The 23470-nt window shown below is 37.1% G+C and overlaps 2 protein-coding genes across 3 annotated transcripts in view; one reads left to right on the top strand and one right to left on the bottom strand.

The window, feature by feature from the left end:
• ggt5b (gamma-glutamyltransferase 5b) overlaps nucleotides 1-10373 on the bottom strand; it is a 56281-nt gene extending 45908 nt beyond the window's left edge. Inside the window, exon 1 of one of the 2 annotated variants that reach the window (XR_015501534.1) lies at nucleotides 9996-10303. Coding sequence is in view for 1 of the 2 variants with exons in the window: in XM_087271399.1 (XP_087127525.1) it covers nucleotides 9996-10153 (158 nt within the window). In the remaining variant the exon portion in view is untranslated. Of the gene's footprint in view, nucleotides 1-9995 lie in introns of both variants that reach the window. The other variant, XM_087271399.1, reaches the window with a different exon arrangement.
• Nucleotides 1-23470, top strand: part of cabp1b (calcium binding protein 1b) — a 206213-nt gene that overhangs the window by 46504 nt on the left and 136239 nt on the right. The window lies entirely within an intron of this gene.

Here is a 23470-nt window from a genome sequence, read left to right as displayed (position 1 = left end):
TTATGCTAACACACAAAATGGCGGGAAATATCAACTCTGTTAGTGGTTTAAAAAGTTTATCAATAGAATTAGTAACAGAATCAAATGTTCTCAATCACATTTAAACATTATGCTTTATTTTATGTAAATATTTTAATGATAAAATGTATAAAACATGATAAGTGGAAGATGAAAACTCTGCAACTTACAACTCTGTTAATGGTTTATAAAGTGTAACAAACAATAAATTAGTAACAGAATCAAATCTTTTCAATCACATTTAAATATTTTGCATTATTTTATGTAAATAAAAATGTGTAAAATTGTGTTTTAGACATGGTGTCTGGTTTAAGGTTAGCAGTTTGCATTAGGTCACAAAATGGCGGGAAATGTCAACTCTATTACTGTCAACTCTTGTTAGTGATTTAAAAAGTACAAACATTAAATGAGTAAAAGAATCAAATGTTCTCAATCAAATTTAAGCATTTCACATTATTTTATGAAAATATTTTAAAATAAAAAAGCATGAAATTGTGTTTTAGGCACAGGATTTAGGTTGAGGGTAGCATCTTACGCTAACACACCAAATAGCGGGAAATGTCAACTCTGTTACTGTCAACTAGTGGTTTAAAAAGTGCAACAAACATTAAATGAGTGACAAAATCAAATGTTGTCAATCACATTTATGCATTTTGCATTATTTTATGTGAATATTTTTTATGATAAAAATGAATAAAATTGTGTTTTAGACATGGTATCTGGTTTGAGGTTAGCATCTTATGCTAACACACAAAATGGCGGGAAATGTCAACTCTGTTAGTGGTTTAAAAAGTTTATCAATAGAATTAGTAACAGAATCAAATGTTCTCAATCACATTTAAACATTATGCTTAATTTTATTTAAATATTTTAATGATAAAATGTATAAAACATGATAAGAGGAAGATGAAAACTCTGCAACTTACAACTCTGTTAATGGTTTATAAAGTGTAACAAACAATACATTAGTAACAGAATCAAATCTTTTCAATCACATTTAAATATTTTGCATTATTTTATGTAAATAAAAATGTGTAAAATTGTGTTTTAGACATGGTGTCTGGTTTAAGGTTAGCAGTTTGCATTAGGTCACAAAATGGCGGGAAATGTCAACTCTGTTACTGTCAACTCTTGTTAGTGATTTAAAAAGTACAAACATTAAATGAGTAAAAGAATCAAATGTTCTCAATCAAATTTAAGCATTTCACATTATTTTATGAAAATATTTTAAAATAAAAAAGCATGAAATTGTGTTTTAGTCACAGAATTTAGGTTGAGGGTAGCATCTTACGCTAACACACCAAATAGCGGGAAATGTCAACTCTGTTACTGTCAACTAATGGTTTAAAAAGTGCAACAAACATTAAATGAGTGACAAAATCAAATGTTCTCAATCACATTTATGCATTTTGCATTATTTTATGTGAATATTTTTTTATGATACAAAATGCATAAAATTGTGTTTTAGACACGGTATCTGGTTTGAGGTTAGCATCTTATGCTAACACACAAAATGGTGGAAAAAGTCAACTGTTACTTACAAGTTTAAAAAGTGTGTCAATAAATTAAACAATAATTAGCAACAGAATCAAATGTTCTCAATCACATTAAATATTTTGCTTTGTTTTATGTCAATCCCTGCTGCAAAAAACTGCTTAAACCAGCCTAGGCTGGTTGGCTGGTTTTAGCTGGTCGACCAGGCTGGTTTTAGAGGGGTTTTGGCCATTTCCAGGCTGGTTTCCAGCCATTTCCAGCCTGGTCTTAGCTGGTCAGGCTGGGAGATGACCAGCTAAAACCAGCTTGACCAGCCTAGCCAGGCTGGGAGCCCAGCCAAAACCAGCTATGTCTAGCTTAAACCAGGCTGGTCAAGCTGGTTTTAGATGGATTAAGCTGGTCATTTTCCAGCCTGCCAGCTAAGACCAAGCTGGAAATGGCCAAACCCCCTCTAAAACCAGGCTGGTCAACCAGCTAAAACCAGCCAAGCAGCCTAGGCTGGTTTAGGCTGGATTTTTTAGCAGGGATATTTTTATGATTAAAATGCAGAAAACTTGAGCTAACGCACAAAATGGTGGAAAATGTCAACTCATTTATTGTTTGTTGCACTTTTTAAACCATTAACAAAGTAACAGAATCAAATGTTTTCAATCATTTAAGAGTTTAGCATTATTTTATGTACATAATTTTGTGAAAAAATGCATAAAACTGTTTTAGACATGGTGTCTGTTTCAAGGTTAGCATATTGCGCTAACACACAAAATGGCGGGAAATGTCAAAACAACTTTCCAAAAGCCAGCATTTACTTGTATATCACTGCAGGAGATCAAGAACAGTCTTCATTAGAAGAGAGCCTGTCTAAATCAGTAGAATAAGACGAAAGAACCCACAAAAAACAGCCCAGTTTCTATTGATGTGATGATGACCCACTGCAAAGTGACCCTGGGTAACGGAGACGCAATGTTCCCTGCTTCTTTCACATTCAGATGCTGTTTTGCTTGACAAAGTGCGAATGTGTGTGCGAACATCACATGCCATCAATCCAAATGAGGACAAACACGTCTTCTCTCTCAGGATAATGCCAACTCCTTTCTGTATCCGTTCAAAGCAGGTTAAAGCTCAACCACACACAAAAAATCAAAGCCAAGTTCATTGAAATGCACTCATAAAAGCTCTGTACGCCGAACAAGGAAATTCTCTGGCAGAAAATGCAGGAAACGTTGAATGAGGATGAAAATGTGCCAAACTAGGAGCATGACTTTACGTTGTGAAGCTGGTTGATCCTGTTTTGATTGGCAGGAGACCAGTGTACTGACAGACCAGTGTAAAAATAGAGAAGATGCTTAGACATACGTTTTTTACATTTTTTTATTGGGATTGATGATTTTGTGAAAAACATTTAAGTTCTATTGAACCTTGACTCCACTCTACACTGTAAAAACATCTATCTATCTATCTATCTATCTATCTATCTATCTATCTATCTATCTATCTATCTATCTATCTATCTATCTATCTATCTATCTATCTATCTATCTATCTATCTATCTATCATCTATCTATCTATCTATCTATCTATCTTTATATTAGGAAGTCAGGCAGTGGCGCAGTAGGTAGTGCTGTCCCCTCACAGCAAGAAGGTCGCTGGTTTGAACCTCGGCTCAGTTGGCGTTTCTGTGTGGAGTTTGCATGTTCTCCATGCGTTCGCGTGGGTTTCCTCTGAGTGCTCCGGTTTCCCCCACTGTCCAAAGACATGCGGCACAGGTGAATTGGGTAGGCTAAAATGTCCGTAGTGTGTGTGTGAATGTGTGTGGGTGGATGTTTTCCAGAGATGGGTTGTGGCTGGAAGGGCATCCGCTGCGTAAAAACTTGCTGGATAAGTTGGTGGTTCATTCTGCTGTGGCGACCCTGGATTAATAAAGGGACTAAGCCGACAAGAAAATGAATAATTGAATGGCACGGTTGTCAATATAATAATGAATATATATATATATATCTTATAGCAGTTTGTGTTCTCGCGAATCCACCAGAGGCCACTGTGTACGCTTTTTGAGATCCTAAATTTCTCTTACGAGCGCCATTCGCATCAGCTGTACCTCGGTTTTTTAACACGGTTTTCGGTTCGGTTGGGTTTGGTTCTCATGGCTTGACGTGTGTGTGTTTTTTTTTTTTAACCATGTTTTCAGATTTTACCACATTCACCCTGTTATTTACTTGTTTATTTCACTTCTTGGCTTCTGTTTTTGTCTTACCCACTTTCTGGAATAGGACAAACTGGTAACAGCTGGAAAGCCGTCCAAACTGAGGTAAGCGGTCAGCTAGTAAGCACGAAAAGGAACGACGTCATACCTCCCTATTGCGTTTATTTTACAGATGAAATGCTGCCGTACAGTACCTACCTCTGGCTACATAATTCACGATACAAGGAAATACTAGGAAAAGACACACACACACACACATATGTACATACATACATACATACACATACAAGGAAAACACACACACACACACACGCACACACACAAGACAAATCTTTCCTTCTGAGTACAAACTCTTGTTGATGTTAATAAATGCAACTAAATGGAGTGACTATTCACTCACTCTTTTTCAACTCTGAATAAAGCGCATGAAGTGTAGCTGAGCTGATCATTGTCAGTTTTCTGTTGTTCCCCTGTGAGAGGCTGTTCCTAAAATATAATCTCCAGGGGCCTCATGTATCAACGCTGCGTACGCACAAAAACTTTGCGTACGCCAGGTTTCATGCTCAGAATCGCTCACGTTTGGATTTACTAACAATGAACTGAACGTGGGAATGTGCGCAGCTTCACGGCAGCTTTCTGGCAGCTTTCTGGCAGGCGTACGCACATTTTTTGTGCGTGTCTGTTTTATTTCCATTGGCGACTCCTAGAGGCAGTTGTGTTAAATTGCTCTCTACACAGTGTCTGAGCCTTGCAATGGCAGCTGTATGAGACGGGTTCAGCAGGTATATAAGGTTTCCATACCATACAGTTGAGCAGCTAAACATTAAAGCACAATTTGCAGCGGTCGCCTGTTTTCCCAATGTAATCTGAGCTATCTACTGCACGCACATTGCTATAAAGACACTATCTGAAGATGAATTTGCATGCGTGAATCAGAAACATTTCCATTCAATAAATGTGCAAATAAAATATGATGCTTATTGATATGAACTTATTGATGATTCCTACTTGTCTTTCTCGTGATAAATAGTTGGCAAAATCTGATATGTAGCGGGGGAAAAAACAAGAAAGAGTTCATCAGACGCTGGATTCGAGCCGAGATCATGCTCGAACGTATCAATTCATGATCACATGCGTCTTACGAGTAGCGCCACTGAAACTGTTGAGCGTCCTGCAACATTTTACAGATATAAACCACACTATTTATTTTTTAATGCACTCAGTGCGATGTTCAGACCCAACTGTGTTAACCGCATCAGCTAAACTCTCCCACTCTATTTTTTTCTTTTGTTGTTAATTCTGGAGAACAAACTTGCATATAACACCGCTTTTCTCCTCTACCTCCGAAAGGAGCACCTCCAATTCACATTCTGTTCAAAGTTTCTCTTTTTGCTTGCTTTTGCCGTTGCTTTTTCGTTAGGTTTTTCCATTAGCATAGTCATTAGCATATTCATACGGGGGAGGAGGCAGGGAGGGGTTTTGTGCTCGTGCATGTTGCGCTCAGTTTCACGTTCATTCAGATGTACAAAAGAATATGCGTGAGATTCGGCGTACGCAGTGTTTCATACATCTGAATTTTTTTCTGCGTACGCACATTTACAGCTTTGTGCGTACGCAATGTTTTAGTAAGATTTCCACGCAAGTCTTCGTACATGAGGCCCCAGGTGAATGAAAAAAATTTTATCCCTCCCTAACTAACCAAGTTCCAGAATTTGTCCTATGAATGAGCTCATTTGCCTTAGTTTGTTTGCTATGCCAACATGGTGATAATAATCCGTTGAAAAAAAGCTTTAAAACCAAGCAGAATCCTCTGTTTGCTGTCGCTTCGGTGTGACTTTATCTAATCAGTTGTGGAAAATGCAACCAAATATTCTTCATGAGTTCAACATCCAGCTGTGCAAGAAGACATACACTGACCTAAATGAAGTGATCTTTCACAACCATGTTGAAAAAACATTTTACAAGTAACTTTTATTTAAAATTACTGCACCCATGTTGAATGTTATCACTCAATTAATAGTGGTTATCAGCTTATAGATATGGGCCAGTAGGGGCCTGCTGTGACTACTGATAGACTAAGAAGTCTATTATTATCCATCCACATGGTTAATCAACTATATTAGTAGAAGACTCCAGATCTGTTTTAGGGTTGGGTAGGGGCAGGGACGGATTTAACCAATAAGCAAGACAAGCGGCCACTTAGGGCCCCAGGAAATCTGGGAGGCCCGCAATAAATATCTAGAAGTATAAATTGTAACTAAGCTATATATAACATTGTTTTCTACCATATTTTGTATGGTGAAAGTTAAACAAATACAATTTAAGCATAATTAAATATTATTTAATATACAATCAAATAAAATATTATTATTTATGTAATGTCATGTCATTTCAGGGCCGGAGTGGGACTCATTTTCAGCCCTGGAGTTTCAAGCCAGACCGGCCCACCTCAGTTCATGACTGATTCCAATTCAGTTTTTAATTTCACTATCACGTCTTTTTCAAGAAAACAGCTGCTTTAGAAATTCAAATGTGCAACAACCCTGACAGTATTATATGTCTTTACAATAAAAATGAAAAAAAATTAATAATAATTTTACAGGTGAGGTTCGAACACGGGTCCGCAGTGTTGAAATGCAATGTGCTTACCACTGGACCACAATGGCACTATAACTACATCTATAAAAAACTTGACTTGTGACACCACTATTTTCCTTTGATGGCTCAATCATTTTCTCCTCTTTTTAGATTTCTGATCAAGTTATGTCAGATTTATTAATGTAGTCAATCATTTGATTTTAATTGAGCAGGTGTATTATTCATTAATATCAATTATTCGAATTCTTATATTCACTAAGGTGCCGCTGTTTGAGGTCGATAGTTACATTACATCATCATCATTAACGTTAGTTAACCTGCAGCCTGCATTTTGCTCACGGGGCTGCGAGACAATAAATAATAAGCGGCGCTGCGGCAAAATAATGAATAAAAAAAGTAAAGCTATGGTCAAAAAAACAAATAGATTAAAAAAGTGCGACTGCTGAGAGTTCAAGCAGCTAGGGACACCAACCCTCGCGGCCAAAAAACAGACCGGCCCACCGGGAATTCTCCCGATTAGCCAATCCGGGCCTGTGTCATTTTCATCCACTTTTCCAGGGCTGGGTCGCAGGGGTAGCAGTCTTAGGTGATAACAACCTGACTTCCCTCTCCCCAGACACTTCTTCCAGCTCCTCCGGGGGGATCCTGAGGCGTTTCCAGGCGAACCGAAAGACATAGTCGCTCAGGCATGTCCTGGGTCTTCGCCTAGACCTCCTCCCGGTGGGACATGCCTTGAACACCTCTCTAGGCGTCCAGGAGGCATCCGAAACAGCCACCTCAGCTGACTTCTCTCGATGTGGAAGAGCAGCGGCTTTACTCCGAGCTCCTCCCAGGTGACAAAGCTCCTCACCCTATCTATAAGGGTGTACCCTGCCACCCCGCGAAGGAAACTCAGCCACTTGTATCCGAGAACTTGTCCTTTCGGTCATGACCCAAAGCTCATGACCATAAGTGTGAGTAGGAACGTAGATAAACCGCTAAATCGAGAGCTTTGCCTTTCGGCTCAGCTTCTTCTTCACTACAACACTGAAATTGTAAATCGCCAATGTCTTGAGGTTGTTCATTATGATGCGATTTACCTTCTATGTGTGATTTGATTGGACAGGAATCACAGGACTGATTTTTTGGTCACACTTTACAATAAGGTTCATTAGTTAATGTTAATTAATGCATTTACTAACATAAACAAACAATGAACAATACATTTACTACAGTATTTACTAGGGATGTAACAGTATCAGAATTTCACGGTACGGTAATACCTCGGTATGAATGGCACGGTACGGTATTTCTTGAATAATTTACAGGAAAAACAAAACTAATAAAAAGACTCGAAAAAAATGCCAAAAGTGTTTATTTACCTTAGCACTGAACATATCAATGACATACAAATTAGCCATCTATCTGTAAGTTTCGAAACAGGACCTTCAATTTTTCAATTTTAATAACAAAAAACTATAAAACCATGTAAAAAAATAAAGTGTCAATTTAGTATTGTTGAAAACTCATCACATTCAACATTTAATCACTTACTTAGAGATGGGTTTTTTAAGGAAAATGATCATATAAATATAATCTGGTAAAAGCTGAGATCTCTGGGCATTTACGATGTCCCCTGCAACAGTAAAAAACCCTCTCATTTGGGACTGAGGTTTCTGGGACAGAAAGATATGATCTAGTCAAGGTTGACCGCAGTGGGTAACGCTGTGCATTGTCTTTCCCCCACATGGACAAGCCATGAGTGAGATAGAGGTCTCTTTGTGGTACAAGTCAATGTCTGCATCAATCTGAACAGTGTGCTGTATTCTGCAGTCCCCATGACCAGGGCCGGAGCAAGCTGAACTGCCGCTGTAGGCAGAGGACGATCACGCCGCCCTCAACCCCAATGTGAAAACAAAAGTGACCGGTTGTGAAAATGAAGTGAGGTGTCGCAGACCTCTTTTCCGGCGCACTATGCGCGAATATAACTGAGGACGCGCGGGTGCTGAGGGAGGGAGGGAGGTGTCGCGGACACTGCGCTCTTTATTCTGCCGCCCCATGCGCGGATATAACTGAGGACACGCGGGTGCTGATGGAGGTGTCGCTGACGCCGCCCTCTCTATTCTGTCGTCTATGCGCGAATATATCTTAGGACGCAGGTGTTGAGGGAGGTGTCGCAAACAAAACTGAGGACGCGAGTGGTAAGGGAAGTGTCGCGGACGCTGCTCTTTCTATACTGCTGCCCTAGGCGGCCGCCTAGGCCTCCTCTATGGACGAACCGGCCCTGCCCATGACTGTCTTAGTTGTATTCCCCAACTTGTATTTCACCACAGTCTGGCAGTGCCTGCATATTGTTTTTTCTTTGTCGGTCACCTTTTCTCCTTTTTCATATCTTTTTAGAAAGAAACCGAAATGCTTTCACACATCTGATTTAAAACCCGCTGTAGGTTCGATCATTTCCAGCTCTTTTTCTTTCCCGCTACTAGCAGCACACTCCATTTCCGCATTACTGGATCTGCAGTGACAACAGACCGCAAATGATGATGGCCACGCCTGGGCTGATGGGAATTGTAGTTCCCGCTACCTCCCGTTCGCATCATTCGCCTGAGCAAACTTTTCTCAGAAATATAGTTTTATTGAGTCATGCGCCTACGGTAATATTGAAAAAAATTACTATTGCGGTATGACGATATTTACAATATTGTTACATCCCTAGTATTTACTCATGTTAATAAATGTTAGTTAACGAAAACACAGTAGTTCATTGTTAGTTCATGTTAACTCATGGTGCATAAACTAATGTTAACAAGCTTAAATGTTAATAACGCACTAGTAAATGTTTAATTAAGAATTTTAAATGCTGTTCATGTGTTGTTCATGATTAGTTCATGTTAGTAAATGCATTAACTAATGAACCTTATTGTTAAGTGTTACTGATTTTTCTAATCTCCATAGATTGGAAATAATAAAGTAGTGACAGCAGGTTGAAGGAAATTAGTGGAGTAAAAGTACCAATATATGGACTAAAAATGTACTCAAGAGAAAGTAAAAGTGCTCAAACTACTTTGTAAATTACAATTTCTGAGAAAAACTACTCAATTACAGTAGTTTGAGTATTTTTAATTTGTTACTTTACACCACTTGGGATATTGCTTAAAATGTCACCAAAGGGGAGTGCTTAAATCTCATAATTAAATAGAAAATGAGGCGTATAATTGCCCACTCCTTTCACCATGGCTACAGGCCTGTAATTAGGCATTTATTGAGCTTATAGCTTTAGTTAATGTTTTGTTAATAACGTAAATTGTAGCTACATTAAAATTACCCAAATACAAATTAAATAACTCTTTTGAAACCTTTATTTTTTATCAATACTTTGACACATTCAGTCCAAGTGTATATCCAAACTCTGTGTCTGCAGGGCTTTCTGTAAGGCTGCATTATGTAATCTCTTAAACAGATTATCTCATTGTCAGCATGTTCATTGTTGATTACTGTCCGATATATTCAGCATTATGTCTTTATGAATGCACCACAGCATATAAACACATTGCTGTTAAACTGACATGCAGTTTTACCGTCTATCAGCTCGCACTGAATCTATACTCTCTTTGTAATTAGTTAGTGATGCTGTATTATATGCTACTAAATTGCATACAAATCAATGCTGAAAGCGTCATCATAATGAAAACGCGCATGTCTTACCTGCCGATGTCAGAGCACATGAGAGAGTCCGCAGAAACAGCGGCCCGAGTAAAGTCGCATTTCTGTTTGCTGAAAAGTATGCAAATGCAGATAATTGCAGCAGTGCACACTAAAGCGAGTAAACAAAAGCAGCATCGCCTCGACTGAGATTTGGCCATGATTGAAGATTTGATCAGCGCCCGACCGGCAGGTACAGTGTAATGAAGCGCGCGCTCGCGTCTCTCTGACTTTAGTGCTGCATGGGGGCGGACTGAAGGAATGAAGGAGTTCGTAAATTTACCCGAGAGATTAGAAAGTTACTGGCAACTGAAGTGTGAGAGAAGAACTGGAGGTCACATGGCAATAGAGAAGTGGATATCCACTCAGACTTGACGTTTTGTAAGTTTGGTACCGAAGTCCTCGGAGACCATGCGTTAGTATATTTATTTATTTATTATTATCTTTATTTATTTATTTTTATTGTAGTATTTACAAACATAGTACATGAGATACATCTCACAACAGTTATGAACATAATAAAAATAAATAAAATAAAAGAAAATCAATTCTTTCAGTTATACAAAGTATAAACAGATGCCAGGGGTAGAAAAATAAATAGATAATAATAATAATTATATATATATATATATATATATATATATATATATATATATATATATATATATATATATATATATAAACTTATTCTATCAATTGAAATTTACTTAATGCCTCATATGTTTTTTTTAGCTTTTCTGTATTTTATGTTACATAATGTAGTATCATATTGTTTAATCTCCTTTATAAAATGAACACAATTTGGCTTAGCTTTGGCCCATTTCTTGACATGGATATGGTATTTTCCAAGTAATATTATTAGTTGTATAAGAAACCATGTTTTTGAATCAATTCCATCTTGTTCAAAAGCAATGATGACATCATAAAAAAAGCAAATATGACATCATAGTTAGTACATTTATTTTCTTTCTTATTTTCTCATGATCATGACGTAATATTCGCTTGATCTCGACATATCAAAAGTTGGGTAACAAACTTATGAAAATATCATGCTTCCAGTATGTTAGTAATTAATGCTTTCTGTATTTCTTGATTTAATTTAATTTTGTACTTCCCCTTTCTTCATTTTGTTCTTTTTTCCTTTTCTTTTTATTCATTTTTTCTTTTTCACTTATTGTTCTTATCACTTTGTAATTGCATATTCTTGTATTCTAGTCTTATACAGATTACTTCCTGATTTATATTGTACATTTCTTTTTTTCTAAATAAAAGTTTATAAAAAAAAAAACTTGGGTAACAATTCTGTATTTCAATCCGAATTATATGTTTAATAAAATCGGTGGTCTCTATTTTAAAATGTAATTTATTGCATGGTAAATTCAGGGGCGCAATTACACATTTACTGAGAGGTATGCGGGTTCAAGTTCAACAATTGACTGAAGCTGCTATTACACCTCTTACAAATTCAAATAAAAAGACTGTAAAATGTTTAGTGTAAAAAATAAACCGAGACAACCTGCCTAAAATGTTCTATTTTATCAAAACATTATGGGCAAACTGTTTTTTGTTAACTAAAATTAAAATAGTTTTGAGCAAAAACAAATGTTACCAAAAGGCCTGATGTATCAATATGATACATAATAAATTTCTAAAAACATCTATATGTTATAAAAATGGATCTTGATAGCAGGATTAATAAACATTTCAGTCCCAAAAGAATGTGAATAACCCGACTATTTGTTCATGTGTCGGTTTTAAGAGGGTTAAGAATCGATATAATCAAGTATATGCAATTCATATAGGGGAATTTTAAATCCAAATATTATTTTCTATTTTATCTGAATGTATATTGAAAAAATCGAAACAGTTACATCTTCATGAACACTTTATACTTGGCTGTGTGACTGCATGTTATTGTTTTAAATGATTTTGAGTAAAACGTCGTTTAAAACTATACATGCAGACCGATCTCTGAATATCCGAATGCATGTGTTTTTTTCGTGTTTGCATGTTCATAGAACAGAACCAATCTGTGTCAAATATGAGCAAAAAATCAGAATTAGGTCACATTTAACTGGCAGTGTAAACGGGGCCTAAGTCCGCCACTGCTCACGCAGGTGAGTGGGCTTTACTAACCACCTGAAGAAAACACATTTCATTGACACTTTACCCAACAGTAGCACCAGTTTTGCACCAGAGACTTCCTAACAATTTCTCAACATCTTTTAAAAAAAACATTGTGCATTTATAAAGTAAGTTTCACACAGGTGAGGGGGCTTGACAAACCACCTGTAGAAACACTCTTCTCTAAAAAACACTCCCCCCTTCTAACTCGAGCACTTAATTCTCTGAGCACTAACTGTTTTATAATCAGCACTTGTTGTGTGTAGGCATAGGCCAGAATAAGATTCTGACGGTATGATAACCTTGGATAAAAATATCACGGTATTGTGATTACTGCTGTGAAATATTTTCTTTTTAAATCACTGGGTAAAAAACTTTTTTTTTTCCTCTTTGAAAACAAATTATTTTATTCTTTGAAAGATTTTTAATATTTTAGAGCAGTAAACACTTCAGGCTAAATCATGAAAATGAGCATTGACTTCTGCTGTCTTCATTAGTTTCAAAAACACTGATTTCTTAACAATTTAAAATGGCGTCTTTGGATATCTTTTCTGCTGTTATTACTGTTGTCCTAAAAAAAAGAAGTAAATAAAAAATCTTACACATCCCTTAGGAAGGGTATTACAGAAATTTTTGGCGGTTTTAAAACCTTGACTTTTTCAAACCGCGATATACATTGAAAACGGTTATTGTCCCATGCCTAGTTGTGTGTATTGCCTCTTCTTGTTGAATTGCTGTATGCCTCCTCAATTGTAAGTTGCTTTGAACAAAAGCATCTGCTTAATTACTAAACATAATTGTAAGAAGACATTTTGAAGAATGATGTATACTGGTAGCCATTGACTTCCATAGGAAAAACAGACAGTATGAAAGTCAGTGTTTACCAGATTCCAACAGTCTTTAGAACATTTTCATTGGTGTTCAGCACAAGAAAAAAACTTAATATATATATTAATAAATTAATTAAATTAATAATATATATATTAATATATATAATTAATAATATATATATGAATAAATAATGATCATTTTCATTTTTGGTGAACTATCCTGGGGTGCGTTTCCCAAAACCGTCGTTAGCCAACTAAGGTCGCAAGTTCCGTCGTTACAAAAAGTTTGTTGATTTGCCGTTTCCCAAATCCGTCGCTCCAACGCACATTCGCAAACTGCATCGCAAACTTAAGCACTCGCAAATACACCTCTGGAGCTTTTGTTTGAAACGTAGTTCCTGGCTGTGTTTTATTTCCACCTATTCCCCCTATGCCCTATTCAAGGAATAGCATTTAAACTTCTAACATTTAAACTTCGAATGATTAAAAATAAAAAAGCATTAAGGTCATCTCTTTTAGGTGTCATTTGCTTTCTAACTATTTTTACAGTTCAGTTTTAGCGATCTTCAATGCTTTCAAAGTGCACTGCGAAGGGAGCACAATTGTAAACATGATGTAATTTTGAACACAGCCTCATGGGGAAAGCTGTAGGTGACCTATTATTTATATTAAATAGGAATAGGAATTTATATTGCGTCTCCAAAGCTTGTGAAAACAAAGAGCATATGGTAATTATTTTAATTTATAGTGGGTTATCGATTAAGTATCTGTACTGTATATGACATGGGCCCGCTGGTTTGAACTTTCTGCTGTAGTTTACAAGTGTCGAATTGTAAAAGTAAACTTTTCTAAAAAATAATAAATAACTAAACAATACCCTTCTTAATAATAATAATAATAATTATTATTATTATTATTATTATTATTATTATTATTATTATTGTCATCATCATTATTATTATTAAATATATTATTAAATTGTGATTTTTTTTTTTCATTTTTAATACATTGTAATAAAAATAATAATAATTAGCATCATCCTCATGATCATCATTAGTATTATTAAAATAATTATTAAATTATGAGTTTTTCATTTCCTAATATATAATAAATATTACATTTCGTTTTATAATAAATCGCCTAAGTATTTATTTATATGATTTATATATGATATTAGAATAGGTGTGAGCTTTTGTAAGTGATATGTTTTAGAATAAGATATGTCATTCTCAATAATATTTGTAAAGGAAACATATATGTGCCCTTTACTTATATTTCAGTTAATATAGATAATTTAATATAATCTAATATTGGATTTTATTTAATTGTGTGTCTGTGTAAAACAAAATAATTTGCAAAAAGAAATGACGGGGTTCTTCTATAAAGAAATAGTTCCTCCGCCCCGTTTAGAGCATCATTATAGCCGTTTTACGTTATAACTAACATGATTCAATCGATGGATCTGCGACAGAGAAACTAAGCGTTTTGGGAAACACTCGTCACTACATCGTTCTTTTCCCAAACGATGCATCGTACCATGATAGTTCAGCCGCGAGTTACGTCGTTGTTCGGAAAGCGCACCCCTGTTAAAAAGATACAGTTGGTATCCCATTGACTTCTATAGTATTTTTTTTTCCTACCGGGGAATTCAATGAAGATCATCAATTTTTGGTTATCAGCATTCTTCAAATTATCTTCTTTTGTGTTTATCAGTAAAAAGAAACGCAGCTCAGTAATGACCGAATAATTGTGTTGTGTTTTCTTCAAGTAATCAGGTATTGGCAGCCAAAACAACTCAAAGTAAATGTGAAGATTTACTTCACGAGTAGTTTCATTTTGTTTGCTGTTTTCTTAAGTTGCTAGAATTGAGATGTTTCAAAAGTGAATGCATTTGGAATCAAAATAAATAAGCAGGAACCATAAAGTAGAAACTAGTATTTACGTATCAGAAAATTAATCACACACCAAAACATTCTGTAGTGTATTTTTTGGTGTGTTCTATCACGCCACGGCCAACCAGAGACCCCATTGAGACCCTGTCTAGATTTAAACCAGCATTAACATTGTGTATTTGCTGAAGATAACGTGGTTCTCAACTTTTACTCCCCCCAAGGCCTCTTAAGCAAGTATTGCAGGACCCCCACATGGGACTTGTTGAACTCAGAAAAGCACAGACGTGATTTATAACAAGCTTTTGACATTGTAGTGAATTCACTTTTATAGTAAAAACATATGTGGACTAACATACTGAAAGCCTCTCATGGTTCTACCAATAGCACCATTTGTCAAAGTTGTTGTATAGCGGCTTTAAAAATGAGGTTTGAGTTTCTGAACACAAAAGATATTTTAAGGAGCTCCTATTATTTTTTTTAAATGACCTTCCATGTAGTGTTTAACACAGCACTAAGTGAATGAAAACATCCAGCTGTGGGTCAAATCTGAAAGTGCACCATGTTTACAATTGAGTCTTCAAGGAAAGAGTCGACTGAATGATTTGATTTGTATTCGGATCTTTCGCCTGCCTGTATCAACGTTAATACGTGACCTCGCCAATTATGAAATGCCAGATACAGGAAAACGTGCACGTGCCTTTCCCTTCCAACACTAGCAGAGCGTAGGGGATCATGGGATTGATATTGACGTGAAAATTTCTATCACTGAGAGATGGCCAGATATGCAGCTGTGGGGAATAAAGGGTTAAAGATAATTTTTACAACAATACCACAGTATACCATGTGCCGAGGTTAAAATACCAACCAGCTGAGAGTTAAGTCTGAAAGTTTACTGTGTTTAAATGTATTGATTCTTCAAGAAAAGAGTCGACTCAGAATCAAATGAATGATTCGTTTTGTGTTTGGATCTTTTGCCTGGCTGTATTGATTTCAATATGAAACATTGGCAAATATGAAGTGCCGGATCCGGTAAAACGTGAACGCGTCTTTCCCTTCAAACACTAGCAGAGCACAGGGGATCATGGGATTGATTATAACGTAAATATTACTATCACTGAGAGATGGCCAGATATGTGGCTGTGGGGAATAAGGGGTTAAAGATCATTTTCACGACAATACCACAGTATACCATGTGCTGAGGTTAAAATACCAACCAGCCGAGAGTTAAGTCTGAAATTTTATTGTGTTTAAATTTATTGATTCTTCAAGGAAAGAGTCGACTCCGAGTCGAATGAATGATTAATTTTGTGTTTGGATCTTTTTCCTGGCTGTATTAATGTCAATATGAAAAATCTGCAAATATGAAATGCTGGATCTGGTAAAACATGAACGCGCCTTTCCCTTCAAACACTAGTGGAGCGCAGGGGATCATGGGATTGATCATGACGTGAAAATTACTATCAGTCAGGAATGGCCAGATACAGTTGAAGTCAGAATTATTAGCCCCCTTTGAATTTTTTTCTTTTTAAATAATTTCTTAAATTGTGTTTAACAGGGTAAGGAAGCTTTCACAGTATGTCTGATAATGTTTTTTTATTCTGGAGAAAGTCTCATTTGTTTTATTTTGCCTAAAATAAAAGTAGTTTTTTTTATTCAATAGTCTACAGAACAAACCATCATTATACAACAACTTTGCTAATTACCCTGACATGCCTAATTAACCAAACTAACCTAGTTAAGCATTTGTGTTTGGATATTTTGCCTGGCTGTATTGATGTCAATATTAGACATCGTCAAATATAATGTGCCGGATCTGGTAAAACGTGAACGTGCCTTTCCTTTAAAAAACTAGTGGAGTGCAGGGGATCATGGGATTGATCATTACAGGAAGATTACTATCAGTCAGAGATGGCCAGATTTGTGGCTGTGGGGAATAAAAAGTTAAAGATAGTTTTCACAACATCACAGTATACCATGTGCTGAGGGTTTAATAACCTCCAGTCGAGGTTTAAATCTGAAAGTGCACCATGTTTAAAATTGATTCTTCAAGGAAAGAGTCGGCTAAATGATTCGTTTTGTGTTTGGATCTTTTGCCTGGCTGTATTGATGTCAATATCAGACATCGGCAAATATGAAGTGCCGGATCCGGTAAAACGTGAACGTGCCTTTACCATCAAACACTAGTGGAGTGGAGGAGATCATGGGATTGATCATGGCGTGAAGATTACTATCAGTCAGAAATGGCCAGATACAGTTGAAGTCAGAATTATTAGCCCCCTTTGAATTTTTTTCTTTTTAAAATATTTCTTAAATTGTATTTAACAGGGTGAGGAAGCTTTCACAGTATGTCTGATAATGTTTTTTCTTCTGGAGAAAGTCTTATTTGTTTTATTTTGCCTAAAATAAAAGCAGTTTTTAATTTTTTAAACACCATTTTAAGGTCAAAATAAGGCATTTTTTTCAATAGTCTAAAGAGCAAGCCACCATTATACAATAACTTAGCTAATTATCCTGACATGCCTAATTAACCTAGTTAAGCCTTTTTGTTTGGATATTTTGCCTGGCTGTATTCATGTCAATATGAGACATCGTCAAATATAATGTGCCGAATCCGGTAAAACGTGAACGTGCCTTTCCCTTCAAACACTAGTGGAGTGCAGGGGATCATGGGATTGATCATGACAGGAAGATTACTATCAGTCAGAGATGGCCAGATATGTGGCTGTGGGGAATAAAAAGTTAAAGATAGTTTTCACAACATCACAGTATACCATGTGCTGAGGGTTTAATAACCTCCAGTCGAGGTTTAAATCTGAAAGTGCACCATGTTTAAAATTGATTCTTCAAGGAAAGAGTCGGCTAAATGATTCGTTTTGTGTTTGGATCTTTTGCCTGGCTGTATTGATGTCAATATCAGACATCGGCAAATATGAAGTGCCGGATCCGGTAAAAAGTGAACGTGCCTTTACCATCAAACACTAGTGGAGTGGAGGAGATCATGGGATTGATCATGGCGTGAAGATTACTATCAGTCAGAAATGGCCAGATACAGTTGAAGTCAGAATTATTAGCCCCCTTTGAATTTTTTTCTTTTTAAAATATTTCTTAAATTGTGTTTAACAGGGTGAGGAAGCTTTCACAGTATGTCTGATAAGGTTTTTTTCTTCTGGAGAAAGTCTTATTTGTTTTATTTTGCCTAAAATAAAAGCAGTTTTTAATTTTTTAAACACCATTTTAAAGTCAAAATAAGCCATTTTTTTCAATAGTCTAAAGAGCAAGCCACCATTATACAATAACTTAGCTAATTACCCTGACATGCCTAATTAACCTAATTAATCTGTAATGTATTTAGGTCCTAGGCCATTTAGTGATTTATAGACCAGTAATAATACTTCAAAATCTTTTCTGAATGTGCCTGGGAGCCAGTGTAGAGACCTGAGGACAGATGTGATGTGCTCTGATTTTCCGGTTCTAGTCAGAATTCTGGCTGCAGCATTCTGGATGAGCTGCAACTGTCTGACTGTCTTTTTAGGAAGACCAGTGAGGAGTCCATTACAGTAATCCACCCTGCTGCTGATAAAAGCATGAACAAGTTTCTCTAAGTCTTCACAGGAAACAAAGCATCTGATTCTTGCTATGTTTTTGAGATGATAGTATGCTGATTTACTGACTGCTTTGACATGACTATTGAAACTCAGATCTGACTCCAGAGTCACACCAAGATTCTTGACCTTATTTTTTTGTCGTTTGACCTTTAGAGCCAAGGTACGCATTCACCTTGAGAACCTCATCTCTGTTCCTAAACGCAATGACTTCAGTTTTCTCTTTGTTTAACTCTTAGCGTCCTTCCTGACACCTCTTGCTCGTTTTCTCCATCTTTTGCTTCTCCTTCCGTCTTTTCCACCTTTACCTTGAACTAAGGAGTGTACATTTATTATAATGACTCGGACAGATCGGCAGCTTCAGCTCATTACAATAAATGTACACTCCTTAGTTCAAAGTAAAGGTGGAAAAGACCGCTCAAACAAGAATGCAACAGGTATGGCTGCTTAGACTATACCACCTTGACGTTAACCCAAGGGGGGAGAAGAGATGAAACCACTGTCACTTTACAGACTCTTTTTACATTTATATTGTAAACACAAAACAATTTTATATCAACAGTAAGTAAACAGGAGGAAAATATAGTGAAATCAATATAACCAAAATAATCCGGTTATACTTGCCTACATATTAGCCTGTTGCTGGAGACCCCCAAAACCAAAATATGACCTTAATGGGGTCTTTAAACAATGCTTGAAACCTGTAACCACTGACTTCCATAGTATTTGTTTTTCCTACTATAGAAGTCAATGGTTATTTATTCCCAAAATATCCTATTTTGTGTTCAATATAACAAGGAAACTCAAGCAGGCTTGGAACAAATAAAGGATGAGTAAATGATGACAGATTTTTATTTTTTTTTTGGGTGGACTATCTCTTTAATGTGGTTCTACTGTGATTATGAGTCAGTAAACCATATTTAATGCTATTTTGCAGCATTTTCTGAAAGCGAGGCCTAACCCTATTCTGGCATCCTCTGCTGATTCAGACCTGTTCAGGCTTTCAATCAAGAGCAAGAGCTTCTCATCTGAATCTGTAATGACAGACATTGATGAGACAAAACTGGCAAATGCTCCAGATCATATCTGTGTTTGCGCTCAAAGCTTTTTCATGTTTTTGTTTCCAGCATTATAAGGAGAGTTTACTCAAAAATTAATATTCTGTCATCATTTACTCACCTTCACTTGACATAAAACCCCCGAAAGAGAATGTTGTTAGCCATTGACCTCTATTATATTTTATCTCCATTACAGAAGTCAGTGATTACCAGCTCAATGGATGACATTCTTAAATATCTTCTTTGGTGTTTAGGAGAAAAAAAAAGAAACCTTTGTAACCACAGAGTGTGAGTAAATATTCACTTTCGGATGTAATATCCCTTTAAGGAATGTACATTACTTCATATTCGAATGATTTTTGGCTTAAAAAGTGTATAATTTTGACTCATAAAATATATGGATGGTTATTCTGGCTAATTTTTCCATGCAATATAAGACATATTTGGTATTATCATGGACCCTTTTTTGTCATCAGCATCTTAAATCCTTAAAGTTTTTAATATTTTGATTTATAAAAAAAAATTGGTTGTTTCTGTGAGATTTTCTTCAAAATCAAAGTTTGCAATGTTGTGATGCTCCTCTTTGCTGCCTGTTTTGTTTTAATGCTTATAAGGCTTTATTACATGACTGGAATACTGGGTTACGGATTGGTCAGTCACACCTTTGCAAGCTCCAAATCATTTAGAATCACACTGATAACTTTGAATTACATTGACCGTCACTGAAAACGTTAAAATCTCAGTTTTGGTGAGCCTGTGTGAATTGTAGCCTCAGTTTCCTGTTCTCAGCTGACAGGAGCGGCACCCGGTGTGGTCTTCTGCTGCTGTAGGTTGGACATGTTGTGTGTTCAGAGATACTCTTCTGCAGACCTCGGTTGTAACGAGTGCTTATTTGAGTTACTGTTGCCTTTCTATTAACTGGAACAAGTCTGGCCATTCTCCTCTGACCTCTAGCATTAACAAGGCATTTGCGCCCACAGAACTGCCGCTCACTGGATATTTCCTCTTTTTTCAGACCATTTTCTGCAAACCCTAGAGATGGTTGTGCGTGAAAATCCCAGTAGATCAGCAGTTTCTGAAATACTCAGACCAGCCCGTCTGGCACCAACAACCATGCCACGTTCAAAGTCACTTAAATCACCTTTCTTCTTCATTCTGATGCTCGGATTGAACTGCAGCAGTTCGTCTTGACCATGTCTACATGCCTAAATGCATTGAGGTGCTGCCATGTGATTGGCTGATTAGAGTTTTGCGTTAACGAGCAGTTAGACAGGTGTCCCTAATTAAGTGGCCGGTGAGTGTATCTGCTAGCATTGTTTGTCAAGCTGCAGTTTTTGACTGCTTTGGATCAAGTGTGCCGCAAGCCTACGTTTGAGTGAAGGTTTCGGCCGTTAGATCGCCCCCTGGGGGCTGGCTGCAGTACAAGTCATAAAGCCCGCCTCCTCCGTGTTAATGAAGGAGACTTGAGCCCAAATAAAAAAAAATATTACACTTGCAATAAAATGTCCCGAAAGATAGTTCTGGTGGATTAAGGCACTGGTTATTGTGCTGAAATAGGTGCAGATCTTCATTTTTGTAAACAGTTTGTTTTTAGCAGTAATTTAATGCTGGGCGTGTCATCGTGATTGACAGCTGTGATTGACAGTTTCTCAAAGCGCGGCGTCTGAGCTTCGGCAGGAGACTGAAGTAGACTGAAATGTTATTATTCGATTTCTGTGTTATTTTACCATGACAAAATGAGTTCAGCAGTAAACTATAGTTTCTGACATACATGATCCTGGTGGAACACTGTTTATTCGCTAAGTTCAGGGCTTTTTTCGGGCTTTATTAGTTTGCTGATACACGCCTAGCCACCCAGATAGCAAAACACAGTTCCGGCTAGATTCTCGCCTGCCGGAGACTTATCTCTTAGAGCTCAGACTGACTAATGTTACCTCTGCTGGACCTACTCCGGATGCCTGGACTCACTACCCGATTCCAGCCCGAGTCATATCGAGCCAGATGCGGCGGCCGAGCGAGCCGGCGCTGCCGCATGCGAGCCGGAATCAGCCCGCGACGCTGCGAGTAAGTTATGCGCTGCGGCCTGGAGCTGGCGCGATTGAATATATAAAACCCTCATATTTGTTAACGTTATTACATCCATTTGTGTTGATATGACAGCAAACGCATGCTGAGAAGTTCGGGGGGCGTAGTTGATTTTACATAAAGCGTTTGATTGGAAGCTCGACTCTGCTCATTTTCGCGGCTCCTCCTCTGGCTCCATCAGACAATCCTTCTGCGCATGTCTGGCTCCAATTTCAGCAGTCTTTTGCGACAGTTTGTGCCCGTCAAGCAGGCGTTTTGCCCTCAAGGCGTTCAATGGGAAAAAGGGCTGTCGCGTCGTCCATATTTTTTACAGTCATTGCTTTGGATTGTTTAGATTGGCGCTATATCTTGTGAATGAACAATACATTGGTAATTTTTGCTCTATTCAGCCTGTTTTGTTTCTGACAGCTTTGTGCTTTTGACTGTTCTTGTGCGTGTTACTGCAACGTTACACTCCATAAGCTGTTTTCGTCTCGGTTAGTTTGCATTTAAATAAATAATTATTCAACTATTACGGGGCTGCACGGTGGCGCAGTGGTTAGCACATTCCCCTCACAGCAAGGTTATTATAGTAAACGAAAACGAATGAAAAAAACGAAAACTAAAATGTAAAATAATTGTCGTTAACTGAAATAAAAATAAAAACAAGAGTTTCTTACAAAAACCTCGTTCGTTTTCGTCTTTGTAAATGCATTTAATATATAATCTTACTGTAAATCGTTTAGAAGATTATATAGTACTCTCTGCAGGTGTTTAATGCGCACAGTACGGCTACGGCACCTCTGTAGTCCTGCTGTCATTGGCCAGATCGAGCTGGTTCTCCTCGAGGCATCCTCTCTGTAGCTCCCGCGACAAAAACAACGAGTGGACATGACAGCAGCATAGTAACAGCATTAAATACAGCCACTTTAAACTATTACTTTAACACATTTGTGCCCAACAATGGGTTTTATTTCTGTATCGCGATCGCGAACGAATCTTTTTAACTGGATCTTCTAAGTGAACCGGTTGAACTAGTTCACCTAATTGAGCTGAATCATTTGAAACGATTCACGCCTTCAGTAAGCACTTATACAAAAACTACTTACTTTTTAACAAGCCTGATACCCACCTCTGACTCTAAATAATTCAATATATGCTCTTATTCAGTTATTAGAACAGTAACGTTACTCTGACTGAGATAAAATTTGAGAAGTGGTGAACCGATAATACTGCACATGCGTGATTCAGTGCACCAAACACAAACAGTACGATGCTGTGACTGAACAAAACTTGAACAACTGCACAGCGTGTAAACCGAGGGCTTAAATGAGAGGATCTGGTGAAAAACGTGAGTTTATTTCATAACAGAAAATCGTAATGGAATTTAAATAAATGAATCATGCTTCAATTGGATTGCAAAACTTTACTGTAAGACATTTTTCAGATCATAATGATGTTTTAAAGGGGAAATGTAGCACTCAGTCAAGTTTATCTTATTTTGTACATTGGATTCCACTTTAATGAAAATATATTAAACAAACTCGATTAATGTAACCATTTAGAAGAAAACATAATATTAATAAGCATAATATTACCCTGCTGAAAAATCCAGCTTAAACCAGCCTAAGCTGGTTGGCTGGTTTTAGCTGGTCGACCAGGCTGGTTTTAGAGGGGTTTTGGCCACTTCCAGGCTGGTTTCCAGCCATTTCCAGCCTGGTCTTAGCTGGTCAGGCTGGAAGATGACCGGCTAAAACCAGCTTGACCAGCCTAGCCAAGCTGGGAGTCCAGCCAAAACCAGCTATATCCAGCTTAAACCAGGCTGGTCAAGCTGGTTTTAGCTGGATTTGGCTGGTCATTTTCCAGCCTGACCAGCTAAGACCAGGCTAAAAATGGCAGGAAACCAGC

This window comes from Danio rerio, chromosome 10, assembly GCF_052040795.2.
Source record: "Danio rerio strain M-AB ecotype USA chromosome 10, GRCz13ab, whole genome shotgun sequence".
Classification (NCBI taxonomy): Eukaryota; Metazoa; Chordata; class Actinopteri; order Cypriniformes; family Danionidae; genus Danio; species Danio rerio.
The sequence above is the reverse complement of the archived record's forward strand: the minus strand, read 5'-3'. Positions and strand labels throughout refer to the sequence as shown.